The sequence below is a fragment of the Vigna umbellata genome, chromosome 9 (genome assembly GCF_029865625.1).
Source record: "Vigna umbellata cultivar VRB3 chromosome 9, Vumbellata_1.0, whole genome shotgun sequence".
Lineage (NCBI taxonomy): Eukaryota > Viridiplantae > Streptophyta > Magnoliopsida > Fabales > Fabaceae > Vigna > Vigna umbellata.
The window spans coordinates 7143732-7163414 of NC_142173.1; the positions used below are offsets into that span (position 1 = coordinate 7143732).

Sequence of the window (19683 nt, forward strand, 5' to 3'; positions counted from 1 at the left end):
TGCGTACACATTTAAAATCACATATTTAACACAATTATATGCAATGAACAACACAATCATGTTCTCATATATGCTTATACAGATTTAACACAGTAAAGAACAACATATAATATGTAAACATAGAACATGTAACACATAATATACATGTGTTATTAATTATGTGTTGTCATCATCAAAAACACAGATATTTTTGAGATTGGGTTAAGCAACACCTGTGCTCCCCCTATCAACAATCTCAACAAGCTTAAACAACACTTCATCCAACGATGAAGTATCTATACTAAATGCTACCTAAAGATAGAAAATAAAAAAGCACCTTATTGTTCTGAGAAAGCATTAAATGACATTAAATGCTTAACGTTCAAAAATAACAAAAAGTGATAAAAAAAGACGTATCTACTGCATGCACAATTTACTTTACGTTTGCAGATAAGTTATTCTACATGCATCCATAGAGCTACAAATCAAATATCAAAAAGTGGACGTTAAAGACAAAGGAGATATTCACAGAATGTTCTTCATTTGAAGCCATAACAAAAAAGAGCGTACAACCTACTTCAAGCAAAGGTTTGAGAAAGCATGCCTACTCTAACAAGTTGACTTACCCAACGACTATTGTACCAAGAAGAAAGAGAAAGCACGAGTATGAAGGCTACAAGCTCAATCTAACAAACAAATATCCATGAAGCCCTTAAGAGGATAGTCAAGTGAGAAGCTTAGAACGAAATATTCATCCTTAAAAGCAAAAGAGAAAAAGCTCAAGAAAAAAAATACATTTGAGTTGAAGAAAAGAGAAGAGAAAATGAAAAAAGAAATACTCTCAAGCTTCATTGTTATATTTCTTATAGTTGGAACAAAAAAGAGACAAACACCTACAAGGGTTTAGACTGCTTTGTATTTGATTGTGGCCATACCCGAATCAAATTAATGTATAGTATACTAGGAAGTGACTCCTAGATCGTCTCTCAAGGACTAAATGTGGTTCAGTCAAAGGATCAAACACGTAGTGAGGGTTTTGGACAGTTTAACAAATTCAAATTAACACAGCAAATGATTAAATTAAACGCGAACTAAAGACAGGTTGTCCACTAGTTCAGTTATAATGCTTTCAATCCTTGATTAGCAATAAATTACACGCTCATCTCACCCCTATCCAACACGAATTAACCAACTAAGCAAAGGTTAATCGAGTCTTCAAAAATGTAAATTAAGAAAACATAATGCATATGTCTAATCAATTATGCACCACATAGATTAATCAACTAAGCGGAGATTAAACACAAATTAGACAACTAAGCGTGTACCTAATTGCAGCACATAATATATTAAATATAATGCAAGGCAATATGAATAGAGAGTCACAATGACAACACAATAATCTCATGGAAACAATGCAACATCCCTAGTGTCCAATCTAGCAAATTCAAGCTACTATGGAATACAAAAATGAAGAACACAAGCATTTCATTAGGTTTTTAAAACAAAACAAAGAAAAAAAACTCAATAAAATGAAAACCTAAGCAAAGACATAAAACACATTTTACCAGAATAAGAAATTCAAAACAGAAAACAAATTTCATAGTAGAAACAAAAAAAAGAAACGAAAACGAAATTCAAAATGAGATTCGAAACTGGGAACGAAATTGTAAATGGAAATCAAACTGAACAGCAGAACGAACTTGACACAGTAAACATGGAATTGGAATGAAACCCAAATTGCATTAAAATTGGAAAACAAAAAAACGAAATAAACCTTAAAGAGAAGAGCATTGTTCACGTCTTTGCATAATAGAATGGCAAGGGAATAGTAGAATATGTTTTTGAAGTGTAAAATGTAATCGTGAGCTGTTGGGCACTTTACCCTAGGTTAGTAAGTCAGTCCCAAAAATGGGCCTAATAATGTTAAGTCTGACCCAAAAACAAAGAAAACGAAATTACAATTGAAATTAAACTAAAATTCTGATGTGGAAAATGGTTGTTGACGTGGTAGTCCTCTTGGAGTCCCAAAATATAATTCTAAAATTGTCCTAAAAATAATAACTGGAATAATTACGCTCAGATAATTCAAATTAATTAAAATAAGAATTACTGGTAAATTAAGCCCAAATAGCAAAACTGAGGAAATATTTGGCAATTAAGCATAATTCACTAATTAAATTTGATGCGAAAAGCTAAGTGAATAAGACAAAATAATGATTCATCAGTATTGTATCTACATCCTCTCTAAGAGAGCTATAGTCTGAACAACTTGTAAACAATCGTTGATTGCAATTCTGAAGGGAATTAAAATACTTACAACTGAACTTTATTTTTATTTTTCTTCTTCCTCCAATTATTTGAAGTTGTGATTGAAAATATTGGTCCAAAGATTATGGAAACTGCTCACATTGTGACTCATAATAAGTCATTGGTTGCTCATAATGTGGTTCAAAAGAATGGTCAGAGTATGAATCAGAAGATTGTTGTAGTGATGTAGTTCGAGTCGACCTAGGTCTTGGTCGATTTAACTTGACCTAAGCTCGAGCAAACATGGCTCAACATGATGTGGGATCATCCCAACTTAGTTTGACATGATCTTGACCTAGTTACTCGGCCCAAACTAAACTATGACAATCCTGAACAAATTATTTGCTCAGTCCCACCAAAATTAGCCCAATCTACACTTAATGGAGCTTGACTTGACATAAGTCTAGCCTAATTTAACTAACTGTGATCCTATCTCAATAGTATTTTTAATTTTGAACAATTACTTGATATTTAAATTGTTTTAGAAATTTGATTGTAATTGAAATACTTTATTGAAACAAGAAAATTAAAATTCATTAAATTTAAATGGTCTTATCCAAATAAAACTTTTGAAAAATAAAACAATTTGTAATGCTAATAAAAATTGAATATATTTGAATGTCTTACAAATTTTGGAATATAAAAAAAACTCTGAAGAATGATGGGTTTAATTAGGTCCAATAGTCCAATTAAAAACTTTCAAATCTTAGCAAAGTCTATTTACAATACATTCGCCTCAACCTAAAAATAATAATAAAAAATAATAGAAGAAATCAAATCCAACTATCTGGATGTTCATTTTCAAGTCCTAAAAATGTAGTATCCAATACAACTAAATTTTAAAAAAAAATATTTTCAAGAAAAGGTAAAGCCAAAATAGTGAATAATAATTAGATGAACTGAGTATGCGTAATTCAAATAATTATTACTAACGAGTCCAACTTATTATTATTATTATTAACGAAAGAAAATAAACTAAAATTCTAAAATTGGACAAATGGTAAGTAAAATCCATGTATAAATAAGTTATAAATATACGTACGAAATATATGCTATCAAATAGTAACCATTTACACTCTAAATTAGATGTTTACAAGAAGGCTTTTAGTTCCTGCACACCCACAATTTCTTTGGGCAAACCCTTCAAATTTTCAAAAATGATCATTTTTGTGTAAGTAAAAGTGACTTTCGAATTACATATTCTTGAAATTTTTTGGAAAACACTGTCAAGAATATTCGAAACAAAAATTTTGGAATAGAATTTCTAGAATAAGATTTCAGAAACAAAATTTCCGAAATCATGAAATGAATTATGGAATAAGTTTTTCGGAATGAAATTTCTGAATGAACTTTCTGAAACATATATAATACCTATGGAATGCCTTTTGGAGTGAGTTTTTCGAAACATCCTTAAACGAAGTATGTTCTGAAAAGAACTTTTTGAAACGACTTTTTTTTCTCATTTTTTTTTCTTTTCTTTCTCTGCAGTGTTCTTCCACTCTGCTTCTTCCGCTACAACGCCAATGATGTTGGAAGCAACAACGCTTGCAAAAATGAGAATAATAATGTGGTGTAATAATGAAAGATATTTGAGTATTTTTCTTCTGATCGCGGGGTGCTGGTAATAATTATGGGAATATAGGAAGCAATAGCCTTCCAAGAAACCCTCTTCTAGCCTTTGTCCATGTCTATTTAGACCTTAAACCTATAATTTTAATCTCTCTGAATAGAATGTATGATTATGGTAATGAAATATGTACTTAAACGAAAATACTACTCTGAAAGTGATATTTACTAATATATACGTTTTTCTTAGTGAGTTTCACTGTATGCATAATCAGTAGAATGTTGCTAACGCTTTTGTTTTGCCAAACCTTTGTATTGGTTAAAAATAATATTTATAAAAAAGGTTTGTCATCTCGCCATTGGCTTGATTAATTTGTGTTAGAGTCCTATGTAAGGAAAAGAGAAAGCCCCCTCCCTTTTTTTCATTAGCAAACGCAAGTTCTTTGTGCAGTCCCTACCCCAAAAGGAAGGTCAGTTCTCACTCCAACACAACAGAACTGAACACAACACAGCAGCAGAACCCACCTGGCAAACACAACTCACACACACACACACACTCTCAGCGCAGGTTTTCATTTCCATTACATCTCATTAACATTCTTACTGTACCATTCATTGGATCTGACTCAAACCGAATACGTTCCCCGGCATTGGATCCGTTCCACGATCCGACCCATTTGCCCTTCGGGTTGGTTGATCCAAATGGGAATGCCCCACAAGCCATGACCCCAGCCGTGGAGGAGGACCACCACGACCCTTCCCTTTTCCACGACTCCAACGACCGTTTGCTCTCTTCATGCTCCTGCTCCACGTCCGCCTCCGACGACGACGCTCCCACTCCCCAAAACGACACCAAACCTATTAAAAACGACACTCATGCCCTCCCCCAATTCCCCTTCCCCACCATGTGCAAGTACGATGCCTGGATCTCCGAACCCTCCTCCCTCTCCGAGCGCCGCTCCCGCCTCCTCCGACAGTTCGGTCTCCCCACCCCGCCTTCCCCCGCCGCTACCATCCCCCGATCATCCTCCTCTCACCAATGCACCGACACTTCCACCGCCGCCGCCACTATTCCCCGATCGAAATCCGACAACACCGCGGATCGCGGCACCAAGCATTGCAAGTCATCCGTTGTTCCCATTCGCGACAATGACAACGGTTTTCTCGTGAATAATAATATTAATATTAATATTAATAGTAGTATTAGTGGTAGTCATTCTGTGAATAATAGGATTTGTGTGAGTGTATCTGAGGAGGGTGGAAATGGGGAGGGGAATGTGGTCGATGAAGTGGAGCAAGCTTGTACAATTAGGGATTTGGACAATGGGAAAGAGTTTGTGGTGAAGCGGGATGGGGTGTGGAATGAGGTTAAGGAGGTGGGGACTGGAAGGCGTTTGACTGTGGAGGAGTTTGAGATGACGGTGGGGCATTCTCCGATTGTTCAGGAGCTAATGAGGAGGCAGAGTGCGGAGGAAGGTCGCGATGGGGACGGCGTGGATGGAGAAGGTGATTGTGGGAATGCTGGTGGTGTTGATGATGAAGGGGATGGTGGCAAAGTGAGGAGAAAAGGTGGGTGGTTTAAGTTCATGAGTTTGAAGAGTGTTGTGGTGGGTCAGAAGGAGAGGAGAAGTGGTGATGAGAGGGATACGTCTTCCTCAGAGAAGGCGGGTGGCCGGAGGTCAAGCTCTGCCACCGACGATAGCCAGGATGGTGGTAGTGGTTTGGTTCAGGGGGGTGAGAGAGTGAGGGTTAGACAGTATGGGAAGTCTTGTAAGGAGGTTACGGGGCTTTATAAGAGCCAGAAGATTCAGGCTCATGTTGGATCCATTTGGAGCATTAAGTTTAGTTTGGATGGGAAGTACCTTGCTAGTGCCGGTGAAGATTGTGTGATTCATGTTTGGCGGGTTCTGGAGTCTGAGAGGAAGGGCGAGTTACTCGTGGAGAAACCGGACGATGGGAATTTGAACATGTTGTTTGTTGTTAATGGGTCGCCGGAGCCTTCTTCTCCTGGCATGGAGAATAATTTGGAAAAGAAGAGAAGGGGGAGGTTGTCTGTCAGCAGAAAATCGTTGAGCGTGGACCAGTTAGTAGTGCCGGAAACTGTGTTTGCTCTCACTGATAAACCGGTTTGCACCTTTAAGGGTCATCTCCATGACGTGCTTGACCTTTCTTGGTCCAAGTCTCAGGTTAGCTTCTGTAAGAGGATGATGTTGTTGTTTAATTCTACTTTTGTCTTGTATAACTGAATATACGTGTAAAGTTCATTTTATTTACATTCATTCGTACACCCATAAACATTAAAATTGTTATTAGTTTTTCTGCTTTGTCCTGTTAACAGATAAAATCATTTAAGAGGAACAGCTAGGCTTTTCTACCGCCACGTAAAGTTATTGAGCTTGGATTGAGAAATTGATTGAGTGCTTACCAAACAAGCACCGAGTGAGGCTCTTGGGAGAGAAAGTGGATATAATGAAACTGTTTGATTAAATGGGTAGAAAACCAAAACATCAGAAAGCATTAAGAAGATACTCTAAACAGTTATACTGAAAATTTGATTATTATGGAGCCCATTAGCGTCTATTGATTTATTTTAGCTGGCGTTGCCTAGTGGGACTTGGTTCATATTTTATTGTCCATTTTTTATTAGCAGAATAGGCATCAAATGTGAATTCTGAATTGTATCAGAGTATAATATTTATTAGTTTATGTATTGAAATGTTTCTTTTTTGTGGAATATGCTGTTAAGGGAACATAAATTGTTGCTATAAGTTTGAAGACTATTTTCGTTTATTTATTTTTCTGGTTAGAACATTATGGAATTGTTTGTGCACTACAACAACTTTTGTTTTAAAAGTTCGTTGTTGTTATGAGGTTACTTACTGTAGTTTTAAACATAAACTCAATATTGAAATATGAAATCTAGGAACAAGTAGATAAAGTTATGTTTCTGAGAGTAGATTTGTGGAGCTATTTCCTTACTTCCTGGTAAATTGATTACAATTTATTTGAATTTAAGGTAGTAGATCAACCATTATTTATTTTCTGAAGTTGCATTTTCATTCTAGGCCATCCTTGGAAATGCATTTTCTAATTAATAGTTTAAAGTGTGGTGACTTGTAATGGTGTCAGAATATTTATCCTATTTATCAATTAGAATATTTACCCTATTTATCATTATTAGTATTTATCCTATTTATCATTATTGCATCAGAACTGCCCTATTTTGTATTTGAACTTTCTTATATATAGAATGAGAGTGAGAGGGATCTTTCAAACCCTCTAGAATTATTTTACAGTTTCTATCTCTTAGCATCTGTAGGGTGTCGTTTGCCCCTGTCCGTGGTTGTCCTCTTCAACGCTATCAGCCACTGTTCTTCATTGTTTCGCTGTTGTCCGCCACTGTCTGCTGCCTGTCGCCGTCACAGTTACGTCAGGCAACCACCGGATCTGGTTCGTCTCTTCGAGCGATGACCACCCCAACCAGTGCTGGGTCTCATTCTCCTTCACACGCCGCCATGCACTCCATCTTTGTGCATCGCGAACAGGCGCGCACTGTTCACACGCTGTCCTCTGCTCCTTGGATTGCCATCGCGACACCTCCACAGCGGTCGCCGGTCTTTCGTCTCCCTGTTCTGACCCTCAAAACTCTTCTTTGAAAGGGTCCCAAAGCCTTCCTTGAAGAAAGTTGGTCAAAACCTTTAGGGTTTTCTAGTTCCTTGCTGTTGCGATTCTTCTTCTTCAGAGATGGCGTTTGGCAGTGCTCTTTCACTCTCCGAAAGTCCATCAATTACTTTCAAGAAGCTAAATGGAGAAAATTATCTATCGTGGTCTGCTGCTGTTGAAATGTAGTTCCTTGGCCAACGACATTATGACCACCTTGAGCGAGATGGAAGCCATGTGCCTAATGAAAAAGCTGATAAGTGGAAACAAGCAGATTTCCAGTAGTGTGCTCTATTATGGCAATCAGTGGAACCCAAACTTCTTATATCTCTGAGAGTTTTCAAAACTTGTCACTCATTTTGGATGAAAGCTCAAAGCATCCATGCCAATGATATTCAACGTCTCTATGACACGGCAAACAAGCTTGCATCTCTTAAAATGACAGACCATGATATGGTGTCCTTCATGGCTGAAGCCATATCTGTTGTCAAAGAACTAAGGATGTTTTTGGAAACTCATTAAAGGATATCAAGAAGAAACTAGACAAATATTACATGATGTTGATCCTTCGTGCCTTACATCCAGATTTTGATCATATCAGAGATCAACTTTTGACCAGTCATGAGGTCCCCTCACTGGAAACATTGACCACTCACCTTCTACGTGTCCCGGTATGTTAGGTTACTTTGTGCGAGTAACCCAATCTATACTCTCTTCTCACTTCAACACTCGAATAACAGAAGAGAAAGTATGTATGTATGTATTCTTGATTCTGTAAAGTATCGAAAATACAAGTATGCACTCCCCAAGGAAGCCTACCTTCCTCCACTGGAAAATATGTCCAATCTATACTCACTAGAAATATCCTATCGAACAAAATTACAGGAAAACTATTTATAGTATCACATTCTCACGCCCCTTCCTAACTGGTAAAACAGTCTACTTCTAACTCGCTACCATTCGGTATTAATTTATTGGTTTAATAGCCAATTTAGTCACCAGTTTCGTTGACAAATCTCAATTTAGTCTCTCGTTATAAAAGTGTTTGAAATGGATCCTCAGTTTTAAAATTTTGAGTCAAATTAGTCCCTTCCGTTAAATATAACCAAATGCAGTTAATGAGGTGATGATCTGGCATCAGTTAGTGATTACGTGTCAAAATATACTTTTGTGCTTGCTTGACGTGTTCGTTAATTAGATAAGATAGGATTTTATTAAGAAATTGAGTTTTTTTAATTGGGGAAAAATTGATTTAGGACTGATTTATGCGAGATTAGGGCTGAGATCCCTCGAGAAGCGACCCTTCAAGATCTTCCAGAAGAGCTCTCCGCCGCGGGCGAAGTCCAGGATGAAGAAAATTTTGTTTTTGGTAACGAGAACCTCATGGGGACGCACGATGTTGGGGTGGTGGAGACTGCTTATGATAGTGATTCCATGCTTCACGTTACTAGTGAGACCCGTTCCGTTTATCTTCTTCTTCTTGATGATTTTCACGGCCACGCTCTGTCCCGTCTGCACGTTGCGCGCATAGTGCACCTTCGCGAAGGCGCCGCAGCTGATAATGCACCCAAGCTCAAGGGTTAAGGAGTAGGAGTGTTCACTTTTCAACTTTTTTGTTCCCATAGATGATGCCAATGTGCTGAACTCAGAAGTAATCCTTTCTAAAAGATTTCAAATTATTGATTAATAAACAGTTCTAAATATATTATTAGGCAAATTAAAGAGGTTAAGCATTTTCTAATTTTATGTAAATATTTAAACTATTTTTATTATGAAGATTTTTTTTAATCAGTTTCTTATTTGCTAAATTTCACCCATGTTGTAGTGGTGGTATTTTGGTTTGAGAGCACCATACAAGGTGAAAATGTGAAAAATGACTTTTAGTCAGATATTATTATAAGCTAGGAAGATGTCAATGAAGAACTTGAATTGGGCGAGGGGGATATGTTTACTTCGTAAGAGAGTTTCTTGATTATCATCTTATATTTGATCCTTACAATTCAATATTCGTCATGACAATGTGCAGTTTATACCTTTCCTTATGTTTTTTCTGTTTCATCAGCACTTGCTCTCATCTTCAATGGACAAAACTGTGCGCCTGTGGCATTTGTCTAGCAAGTCTTGTCTGAAAGTTTTTGCACACAGTGACTATGGTGAGCACACATATCTATTATATCGGCTCTGGTTACTTTTTTGTATTCTGAATAGATTTTATGGATTGCAATGCTTCGGAATATGCATTTGTGATATAAGCTTCTATTTCTTTTCCTACTAAAAATTGAAGAGAAGTTCGGGCAATACACTGACACATGCATTTTTCAACAGGTGGATTATTGGTTGAAATTTATCGTGACTTGTGAAATAATAGTGAAAGTCATCAAATAAGAGATGAGACCCTTCATTGTATGATTTTTAATAAATGCCAGCTATTACTGAAAAATGAGACCAGTCAATTTGTGAATTTTAATAACAGTATAAAGTGTGATGGAAATAATGTATTTCAGAGTGTGCTGTTAGTGTTTCTCTAAATTTTAATTGGATTCACTGTATAATCCAATTGTACACTTAGTCATCCGTTGGTCATGGATTTAGTAACCACTTTAATGGACAATAGCATGATTTTATCAAATTTTACTGTTTCTGCATACAGAACTGATTGTACAAAATTTTATTCATTTCACATATCAGTTGCCACTTAAATGTAGCAATGATAAAACATTCTTGTACTCCTCCCACCCTTCCTAAACCGTTTCTCCTCCTTGCTAATTATTCCTTTACTTCAATTTGTTATCTGTCTGGCACAGTAACTTGCATCCAGTTTAATCCTGCGGATGATAGATACTTCATTAGTGGATCTTTGGATGCCAAGGTTCGTATTTGGAGCATACCTGATAGACAAGTTGTTGATTGGACTGATCTACATGAGATGGTCACTGCTGCTTGCTATACGCCAGATGGTCAGGTTAGTTCTACATTTATATGCATTATTTTATCTACATGAAAAAATTTGATATTTTAGTCGGAATTCAATAATATTTTCTGCTGCTCAAAGCAGGGTGCACTAGTGGGTACTTACAAGGGTAGCTGTCATTCATATAATACATCTGGTATCATCAGTGTTCTCTTTAACTACATATAAATTTATAATCTATTTCGATTATTGCAGGCCACTGATTATTGCTATCATTGTCATTTTTTTCTATTTTATTCAGAAAATAAGTTGCAACAGAAAAGTCAGATAAATTTGCAGAACAGGAGAAAGAGATCAAACCACAAGAAAATTACTGGCTTCCAGGTATAATGGCTACTGGTCTGTATTAATTTTTCCCAAAACTGAAGGGTTAAAATGGAAAAAAAAAATAAAGGCAAATAATTGAGGCTTAACAACAATTATAAATTTTCTTTGGTTGGTAATAATACTCGCTATTGTTTTCGTACTGATTTTTATGAACAGTTTCTGCCAGGAAGTTCATCAGAAGTCCTCATCACTTCTTCTGATTCCCGGATTCGACTTGTTGATGGCATTGATCTAGTTCACAAGTTTAAAGGTAGGTGAAATGAGTTCAATACCAAGTGACTTTTATTGAAGCTCCTCGGTAATTATATTTTAGCTTCATGCTGTACTTAAAGAGTTGAGAGAAACTAAAAATTTGATTACTTCTCTAAACCCTAATACACCATACTACCCTATTTATAAGGGATAGTAGTTCAGCATACAAGGAATATAAGGAAACTCCTAAAAACCTACTAGAAATACATTATATTTCAACACTCCCCCTCAAATTGGAGCATATAAATCATATGCACCAAACTTGAAACATATAAATTGAATTCAAAACCCCCTTAGAGATTTGGTCAAAATGTCTCCAAGGTGTTCATTAGAGTTGACAAACTTAGTAACAACGAGCCTTCTATATCTCTCGGGATCTGAGAAAATTCACCTTGATCTTTCATTAACTTTTGATTTGAATCCATAGGACTATTGTTTCCTCCAAAATATCAAAAGCATATTTTCTTTTTGAAATGATGACACCTTTTGAGTGTGCCACTTCAATACCAAGAAAATATTTTAGACGACCTAGATCTTTAGTTTGAAAGTGGTTGAACAAATTATTCTTTAATTGAGTAATTATAGTGACGTCATTTCCTATAATAACAATATCATCAACATACACCATAAGATAAACACATTTGTCAAGAGAAGGGTGACCGTAAAATGATCCGCCTCATATCATTTCAATCCAAAATTTTGCACAACTCGACTAAATTTACCAAACCAATACTCCTAATTAGTCTATATAAATATCTTCATGACAAAAAAGAAGAAATTGAGAAATTGGTGCGTTAGGTTCTTGAAGGTGCGACAAGTGTTAGTCCTTACTGAAGTAGGATGGGAATTTTGCATGGATTATAGGGCTTTGAATAAAATAGTTGTACAAGATGATTTTTCAAATGACATTATAGAATAGGTTTCGGAAGAAATAGGCAAATTGGTTATATCTTTTAAACATGATTTCAAGGAGACTTACCATCAAATTTGTATGAGATATGAGGATAATTAGAAGATAAATTTCATGACACACGAGGGCCACTATGAATTCATTGTTATGCATTCAGATTGATTGATGTTGCATCTACATTTTAGTCCATTATGAACAATGTTTAAAGACCGTACTCGGGAAATTTTGCTCATCTCTTTCTATGACATTTATAGTGAGAATTTGGAAGATCTTATTCAACATCTGAAATTTGATTAAGATTTGTATTAACATGATATGAAGGTCAATTAGAAAAAGTGTAGCTTTTGCTAGTCCCAAACGTTGTACTTAGGGCATATTACTTAAACAAAAGTGGTGGTAGTTGACCCATGAAAATTAGAGGTCATGACATTATGGCTTACACCACAAGATGTGAAGAGTTTGCAAGGATTGGGAATTAATGAGTTACATACAAATTGTTAACAACTACGGCAAAGTAGCTCAATTATTGATTGCCTTACTAAAGAAAGATGCTTTTGAAGGCAAGATAGTAGTTTAAGTCACATTTGACGAGTGAAAATCTGCCATGGTCTCATTACATATATTGGTTATTCCAAAACTTTCTTAGCAATTTCTTGTTGAAACCAATGTTCTCAAACTTGAGGATGGGTAAATTATTTGAAGGGTTGAAAGAGATCATAACTCTACTAGTAAGAATTGTGAGTATACATAAAACTATTTATAATCTTGAGCATGCATTAAAAGTAATATGGACAATGATGAAGTCAATGATCAACGACAATGAAGGTATAGTGTCGAAGATGTTGATGTAGTGTTGGAGATGGTGATGTGATGGTCTTGATTGATGTGATGGTTGGCAACAATGAAGAAAGCATTGGGGACTATAATGTCAATACTGCGGTGGCCAACCACATCGATGGTGATGTCTGTTGTTGATGGTGAGAGCATCACCTAGAGTTGTTTGGTTGTGTCCTCAAGAGGTGATGGCTAATAACCGAGAATTTTTATTTTATTTTCAAACATCCACTCTGGCTAAGATGGAGTAGTTGGTATGATTGGTGACCACAGATCACAAGGTTGCTTACTAGGGAGGTTTATTGTTAGTTGATCTATGTAGGATTTGGTACTCTCCTCCAGCTTACTGATTATTCATGAACAATGTTCTTTGAAGCTTTAGTTGATTCAGAAATCTTAGTAGCGTTTTAGCACTATATGACATGGTCTCTCTCTCTATATTCTTCTTGAGATTATTATATAGGCTTTGAAGAAAGTAGTGAATGTAAAAACTGTTGTTGGCCATTGAGTAGCTTCAACACTTTTGATGGCTTTCCTTTTGCATAAAGAGGTTGATATTGCTGAATGCATTGAATGCACTCCGAACAATAGTAAATGTTCTTGGGAACTGTGCATTTCCTTGATTTGTCTAATTTGTAGTGTCAGACGAAGTAGACTGTTCTTCCAGTGTTGACAATGTTTAGTTCAATGAATTGTTGAAGAAAAGCAACTTAAGCTCTTTGTTCAAGAGATCCTCTTATGTGACTTATCCTTTTCCTAACCTCTTAACAACATAGAATAAACATTTATACATTTTTCTTTTGTACGAGGTTGGCTCACTTCTATTTGCTTATCATTTGAATACGTATGTGGCACGTTAGATATAAAAAAAAGATTGCACAGTATTGTATTGTCTGTTAGACAAAACAATTACTTCTTACATGATTTCTTGTTGGGATTAATCATCGTCTTTTGGATGAAGTATGATCGTGTTTCTATACTTAGTTGTTGCTTAGCTCTTCATCAAAATCTCAACGTGTTGGACTTTTTCTCCAACACCCTCCCTCACTATTAAAGGGGTCCATGATTCATTGAAGCTAGAGAACGTTAACAAGATGACCGAGAAGAGGGATGAACTTTCATTAGAATTTTCTGAAATCTTAAGATCAAATACGTTGTGATGTTGATGTGTATATGTTAGGAATCTAGGTAAGAATCCCAACTTTCTAACTCACTCACACACCCCAGTAAAACTCACAACAAGAAATGGTAATGAATTGAACTGTATTCACATCAAAGAATCAAGAATACAACTAGGAAAATCTAGGAGCTTAACCTCCTCCACCAGGTCTGAACCGGTCTACAAACTCAAAGGTAAAATATGTACCCTTTTTTAACTACAAAAGAGGTCCTTTTTATAGACCTTTTCCCGCCCCCTTAACTGCTCAACAGTTAAGTACTCATCTTTATTTCTCTACTATCTTTCTCCTTTCCTAAACCCTCCAGGTCCTAACATTACTCCCCCCTGAAGATCAACCTTGTCCCCAAGGTTGAACTCTGGAAAATGCTTTGGCATTGTTATCTAGTCTTCCCAAGTTGCACTATCCTCCCCTCCTGCTTGCCATTCAACTAGAACCTGCTCCCGCTTGTCCTTCCCTTGCTGTTGGATCCTTCTATCCAATACCTTGGTTGGCCAGCAAGATGGCCCCTCCATCTGCAAATCCGCTGGCCGAAAAAGCCGATAGCTCCCTTCGTTGTGGCTCCGCTTCGACCTCCTCCTTTTCATCTTCCGCTAATAACACTACCCGTAAACTCTTCTCAGGGCATTAGTGCCCAGGGCTGAAGGCCTCCCCACATCTAAAACACCTCCCTTCTTCCCTTCGTTTAAGAAATTCTGGGTAGGGAAGGTTTCACGAGTTCCTTCCTCTACTATCACTTCCCACTGGGCTTCCTCCTCTCGCCGAACTACTCCCTGCCGCGCTGTCTCGTCTCACTGATCCGACGCTCTCGGTTGCGGCATTTCTCCCTGGGTTACTCCTCGCCGGTTCGGTTCTCACTAGCCCCGCTCCTCCCGTCATTCGACCCCATGATTGGAAATTCTTGGGCGTTGTGCACCCACTCAGACCTAACCCACGTAAAGCCTCCTCGATATCCCGTGCATTCCTCATTGCCACCATTAGATTTCGCGGATCGTGTGGCCGAATTTGACACCGCAGTTCCTCTCTTAGGCCTGCTAGAAAATATCCCAATAGCTGGTCATCCGAAAACGCCTTCGTCTGTCCGACCAGCGCTTCGAAATCCCGCACATACTCCTCCACGGTGCCCGCTTGTCGTATCGGCACCATCCTCTCAAAAATCCCCCCTCGATTACGACTCTCAAACCTGATCAACAAAGCCTCCTTGAGCCCCTCCCACGAGCGGTCGCTCGCATTCTCTTTCCAGAACTTAAACCAGTAGCCGGCGCTCCCTTCCATGCTAAGATACGCCAGTTCGACCTTCTCTGCCTCTGCTACTTTCTGAATTTCAAAGAACTTTTCTGCCCGATTAATCCAATTCAGAGGGTCCGGTCCTTCAAAGGTGGGTAACTCCACCTTTCGCCGCCAATTGAGTTGCCCCTCCGCTCGTTCCCCATCTCTCTCTCCACCTCGTCCCTCCATTGGCCATTGACTGACCCCTGGCTCCCGTTAGAGTTATCTTCTGTCTGTTTGGTTCGCGCACCCATGATCCTCATCAGTTCTTGGATGTCTTTGCGCATCGCAATAGAATCTTGACGATTCGCTGCTGATTCCGCCTTCAAACCATCCACGGTCATTTCAATATGCTCCAATCGTCCTTCCACCTCGTTCATTCTTCCTTCAATTCGGTTCTCCAGAGCATGTAACTTCCCGTCCATCTTGTTCTCCCCCGATTTGAATCCGGCAGGTCGGACCACTTTGTTAGGAATCTAGGTAAGAATCCCAACTTTCTAACTCACTCACACACCCCAGTAAAACTCACAACAAGAAATGGTAATGAATTGAACTGTATTCACATCAAAGAATCAAGAATACAACTAGGAAAATCTAGGAGCTTAACCTCCTCCACCAGGTCTGAACCGGTCTGCAAACTCAAAGGTAAAATCTGTACCCTTTTTTAACTACAAAAGAGGTCCTTTTTACAGACCTTTTCCCGCCCCCTTAACTGCTCAACAGTTAAGTACTCATCTTTATTTCTCTACTATCTTTCTCCTTTCCTAAACCCTCCAGGTCCTAACAGTATAGGAGAGAGGTCAGTTTCAAAGATTATTGGGTATTGCTAAAGCTTCCTACATACAAAATGAGGTCATTAGCTAAGCATCCTAATGAAAAGCGGTTACCTAGATTTTGTGTCCCTTGAGCTGATAGGAAAGTGCATCTTGTCTGTCATGTCTCATTAAAAAGAGCTGTAAACCCAGAACCTCCCCACAACCTCTGCCTGCTGCTTTGACTGAAGTAAAGAAGGTTTAAGTATTTCTGGAAGGTGTCCTAACTAAAGAGACTGAATGCTCGTGGTGATGTGCAGGTGTTTCTCAAGTAGCCGCAGCTCCTAACTTTTGAGAGTAGTTGGGAGTTAGCATCTGAGATTCAGTAAGCATTCTCTTGATTCCACCTTGAGGACAAGTCTCAGTTGAAGGGTGGGGTTTTTAATTGAAGAATACGATGACCTCCTATTATACATGTATCAGAGAAAGAATAAGAAAAATAAAATTGTGTAATTGATTGTTTTCATTAGTTGGTTAGAGCTGAGACTATTTATAGGAGAAATTTGTTAGTAGAGAGGAAGAAAAGGAAATTAGTTTTAAATTTGGGAGGGTCCAGGTTCCTTGACATGCCTGGAGTGATTCGGTTGAGAACTATTTTTGAATATGGGGTGTACTTTTTAATATCAATAAAGGAGTTCTGGGTTTTTATTCTTTTTTTATTCGATCCCGGTTTTATCAGTACATGTGTAGGCCTGCAATAAGTGAGTTCAATGTCAGGCAAACTCATAAAATAATACACAAATAAACACTCTTGTTTTGGAGTGAAATCTTTTTTCTTAGTTAAGTAGGATTCTTATTTGAATAATGAAAAATAATTGTTAGTTTTAATTCTTTGATAGAATGTAAGATCTTCCAAATATTTCTTCCATCTCACAGGAAAATGATACGTCTTTTTTTTCCAGGATTTCGCAATGCAAATAGCCAAATTTCTGCCTTCCTCACAGCAAATGGTAAATATGTTGTCTCAGCAAGTGAGGATTCTCATGTATACATATGGAGAAACGAAGCTGATTGTAGACCTAGCAGGGGTAAATGTGTTACCATGACAAGCACATATGAACATTTTCACTGTAAAGATGTGTCAGTGGCCATTCCTTGGCCAGGTATGGATGATTCATGGGAGATGCATGATCCGTACTTTGGAGAAGAACCTGAGCTTGATGATAATAGGGATGAGGAGGTCTCATCAACCAATCATCCTCCTACCCCTGTAGAGGAAACTTTTGGTTCTGAGGGTTCACAATTTGCTTCGGGTTGCAATAACAGTCCACTTCATGGAACCATTGCAAGTGCAACAGATAGTTATTTTATTGATAGAATTTCTGCAACGTTGCCTGAGGAAAAACTTTTGACTACAAGGGATCCAAGCGCTCAGGCAAGTGCGGATTTATCTTATGGAGTAAATCATAATATGTCAGCATGGGGTATGGTGATTGTAACTGCTGGCCTTCAGGGGGAAATTAAAATTTTCCAAAATTTTGGATTGCCTCTTGGTATATAAGAGATTATCCAAAATTCATGCCTATGAGCATGGGAGAGTTGACGTGTTCAACTCAAGAAAGAGAGAAGGGGTGGGGTTGTTGTAGTGTTGTGATGTCGAATTTCACATTCTCCTTTAGTTAGAACTGTACAGAAGAGGTGTTGGGTGAGATAGCATAAGATAAGTTCCATTTGTTTCTTGTTCTATTGAATATTGGATGAGATATGTTGCCGTTTCAATCAAGCATTTGGGGGGACAGAAAAGAGCAAAAAATGGGGTAAAAGTCATTGAACAAAAGAGAAAAGAAAAAGAAGGTTCACCTGGAATTTGGAAACCGGTGGATTTATTGTAATGGGAAAATGTAGAGATTAACGACCTTGGGAAAAGCTTGTTGAATTACATATGATGATTCTTTTACATTTGTTAATATTAATCTTGTTATGTAATTTTTGTTCAGTGGAATCAATTTCAATAAAATAACATAGCTCCAACTGCTAGGGCGACTAATGTTTGGAAAACTTGTGGCTTTTTATTTCTAATAGATGCAAACTCGAAACTCGTCTAAATTCTAACAAATAAACCTTTAATTCCATCTCGAATGGTCTTTAAAGTAAAATATTCATATATAATTGTTATATTTAAAAAAAATATCAAGCAGTCTTTTAAATGTTGAAGAACACTTAAAATTGCTCCTTCAATACTAGTAAAATTTGACTGAGATTAACCACTATATACTTGCAAACTCCCACTCATGCTTGTGATCATTTAAGGATTATATAGAACAGGACAATATTTTAAGGATCACTTTCGCATTTTATTCTTGTAATATATATATATTGGAGACTAGTCTAGGGTTTCTTGACCTATACATAAAGGTCTGCGATGTATTTTTAGCATGTATTTTAGTATTGATATATTGCCAAACAACTTATTTGAGCTAACTTTAGAGTAGTCTTCTCTTTAGTCCACTTTTTTGTCAAGACAAGATCATCTATAAGATTGAATGATCTAAAAGGTCTTATGTGGTTTGAAGTTTAACATATAAAAGGTTTGTGAAAATGCTTTGAAAAATCTAATCATCTTAAAGGAAAGACTTAGTAAAAACACTAACATATTGAACATACACACCACTAAATGATTTTTCTAAATGATTTTCCTATTTGGTGTGTTAACGAGTCTTGCTAAATGTAATTATTGTTATTTATCGCTAAGCAATGATCAAACGAACACTCGACATATCTTGATAAATGAAAGTGTTAAATATGTTTTTGGAAAGTACGCCAAAGGACTTAAACAATATTCCAAAAACTTGTGTTGAAAGATACCTTGTTAAACATATCTTTGAATAAAAGACAAAAAAACTTAAAAAAGCGTTTACATAGGCTACACAATACCATGTGCTGCATTAAACGCTCTATGTTTAAAAACAACAAAAATGATAAAACAAATGACATATTTGCTGCATGCATATCTTCTTTACTTTCTGAAGATTGTCTATTGCACGCATCCACATACTTCATCCTATACAAATTAGAAGTGGACGTTAGAAACAAAAAAGACATTCACATAATGTTCTCTTCATAAAAAAGCAAGCTTGCACTGACAAGTTGACTTTAATTAATAACTGCTACATATGACAAGACTAAGAAGACTCAAAGATCAAAGCAAAGCTTTATCTGACGGATATCTTTTTTAGAAGCCTTTAAATAGAAGATCATTCAAAAAGATAATAAAGAGAATATAATAGAGAAAAGGCTCAAGTGAACAATGTAGAGGAAAAACTCAAGCACACAAACTCAAAAGAGAATATATGAGAAAGAGAAGTAAAGCTCAAGCAAGAAAAATACTTTCAAGCTTCGTTAATATATAAGTTTGCTATTGTACGAAGAGAGAAGAGAGAAAGTTCATGTGAGTCTGTTAGATTGAACTGTATTGAATAGATTTCCTCTCTACAAGAGTTATCGTCTAAAGACTTGTAATCAATCTTCTGATTGTAAATTCTGAAAAGAATTCAAATACTTTACGTTTAACTTGGTGAAGTTAAACGGTAGGTAGACGGGTTTGTCTAGAGGAAATAAGGAGTGATTGAAACTCAATGATGTTTAACTTGGTAAAGTTAAACGATAGCTCGACGAAAC

The 19683-nt window shown here is 37.0% G+C and overlaps 1 protein-coding gene across 2 annotated transcripts; it reads left to right on the top strand.

Moving 5' to 3' along the window:
• The first annotated feature begins 4228 nt into the window (after positions 1-4228).
• LOC124831227 (uncharacterized) lies at positions 4229-18001 on the top strand. 2 transcript variants are annotated; one of them, XM_047305148.2, is made up of 7 exons: positions 4229-6038; positions 9575-9665; positions 10317-10474; positions 10565-10619; positions 10725-10807; positions 10967-11060; positions 16968-18001. In XM_047305148.2, the coding sequence occupies exons 1-7, from the start codon at positions 4575-4577 to the stop codon at positions 17564-17566; spliced, it is 2544 nt and encodes an 847-aa protein (XP_047161104.1). In that variant the 5' UTR covers positions 4229-4574; the 3' UTR covers positions 17567-18001. The 2 variants fall into 2 exon arrangements, with proteins under 2 accessions (XP_047161104.1, XP_047161105.1); XM_047305149.2 differs by having other exon boundaries at positions 10568-10619.
• Positions 18002-19683: the final 1682 nt, after the last annotated feature.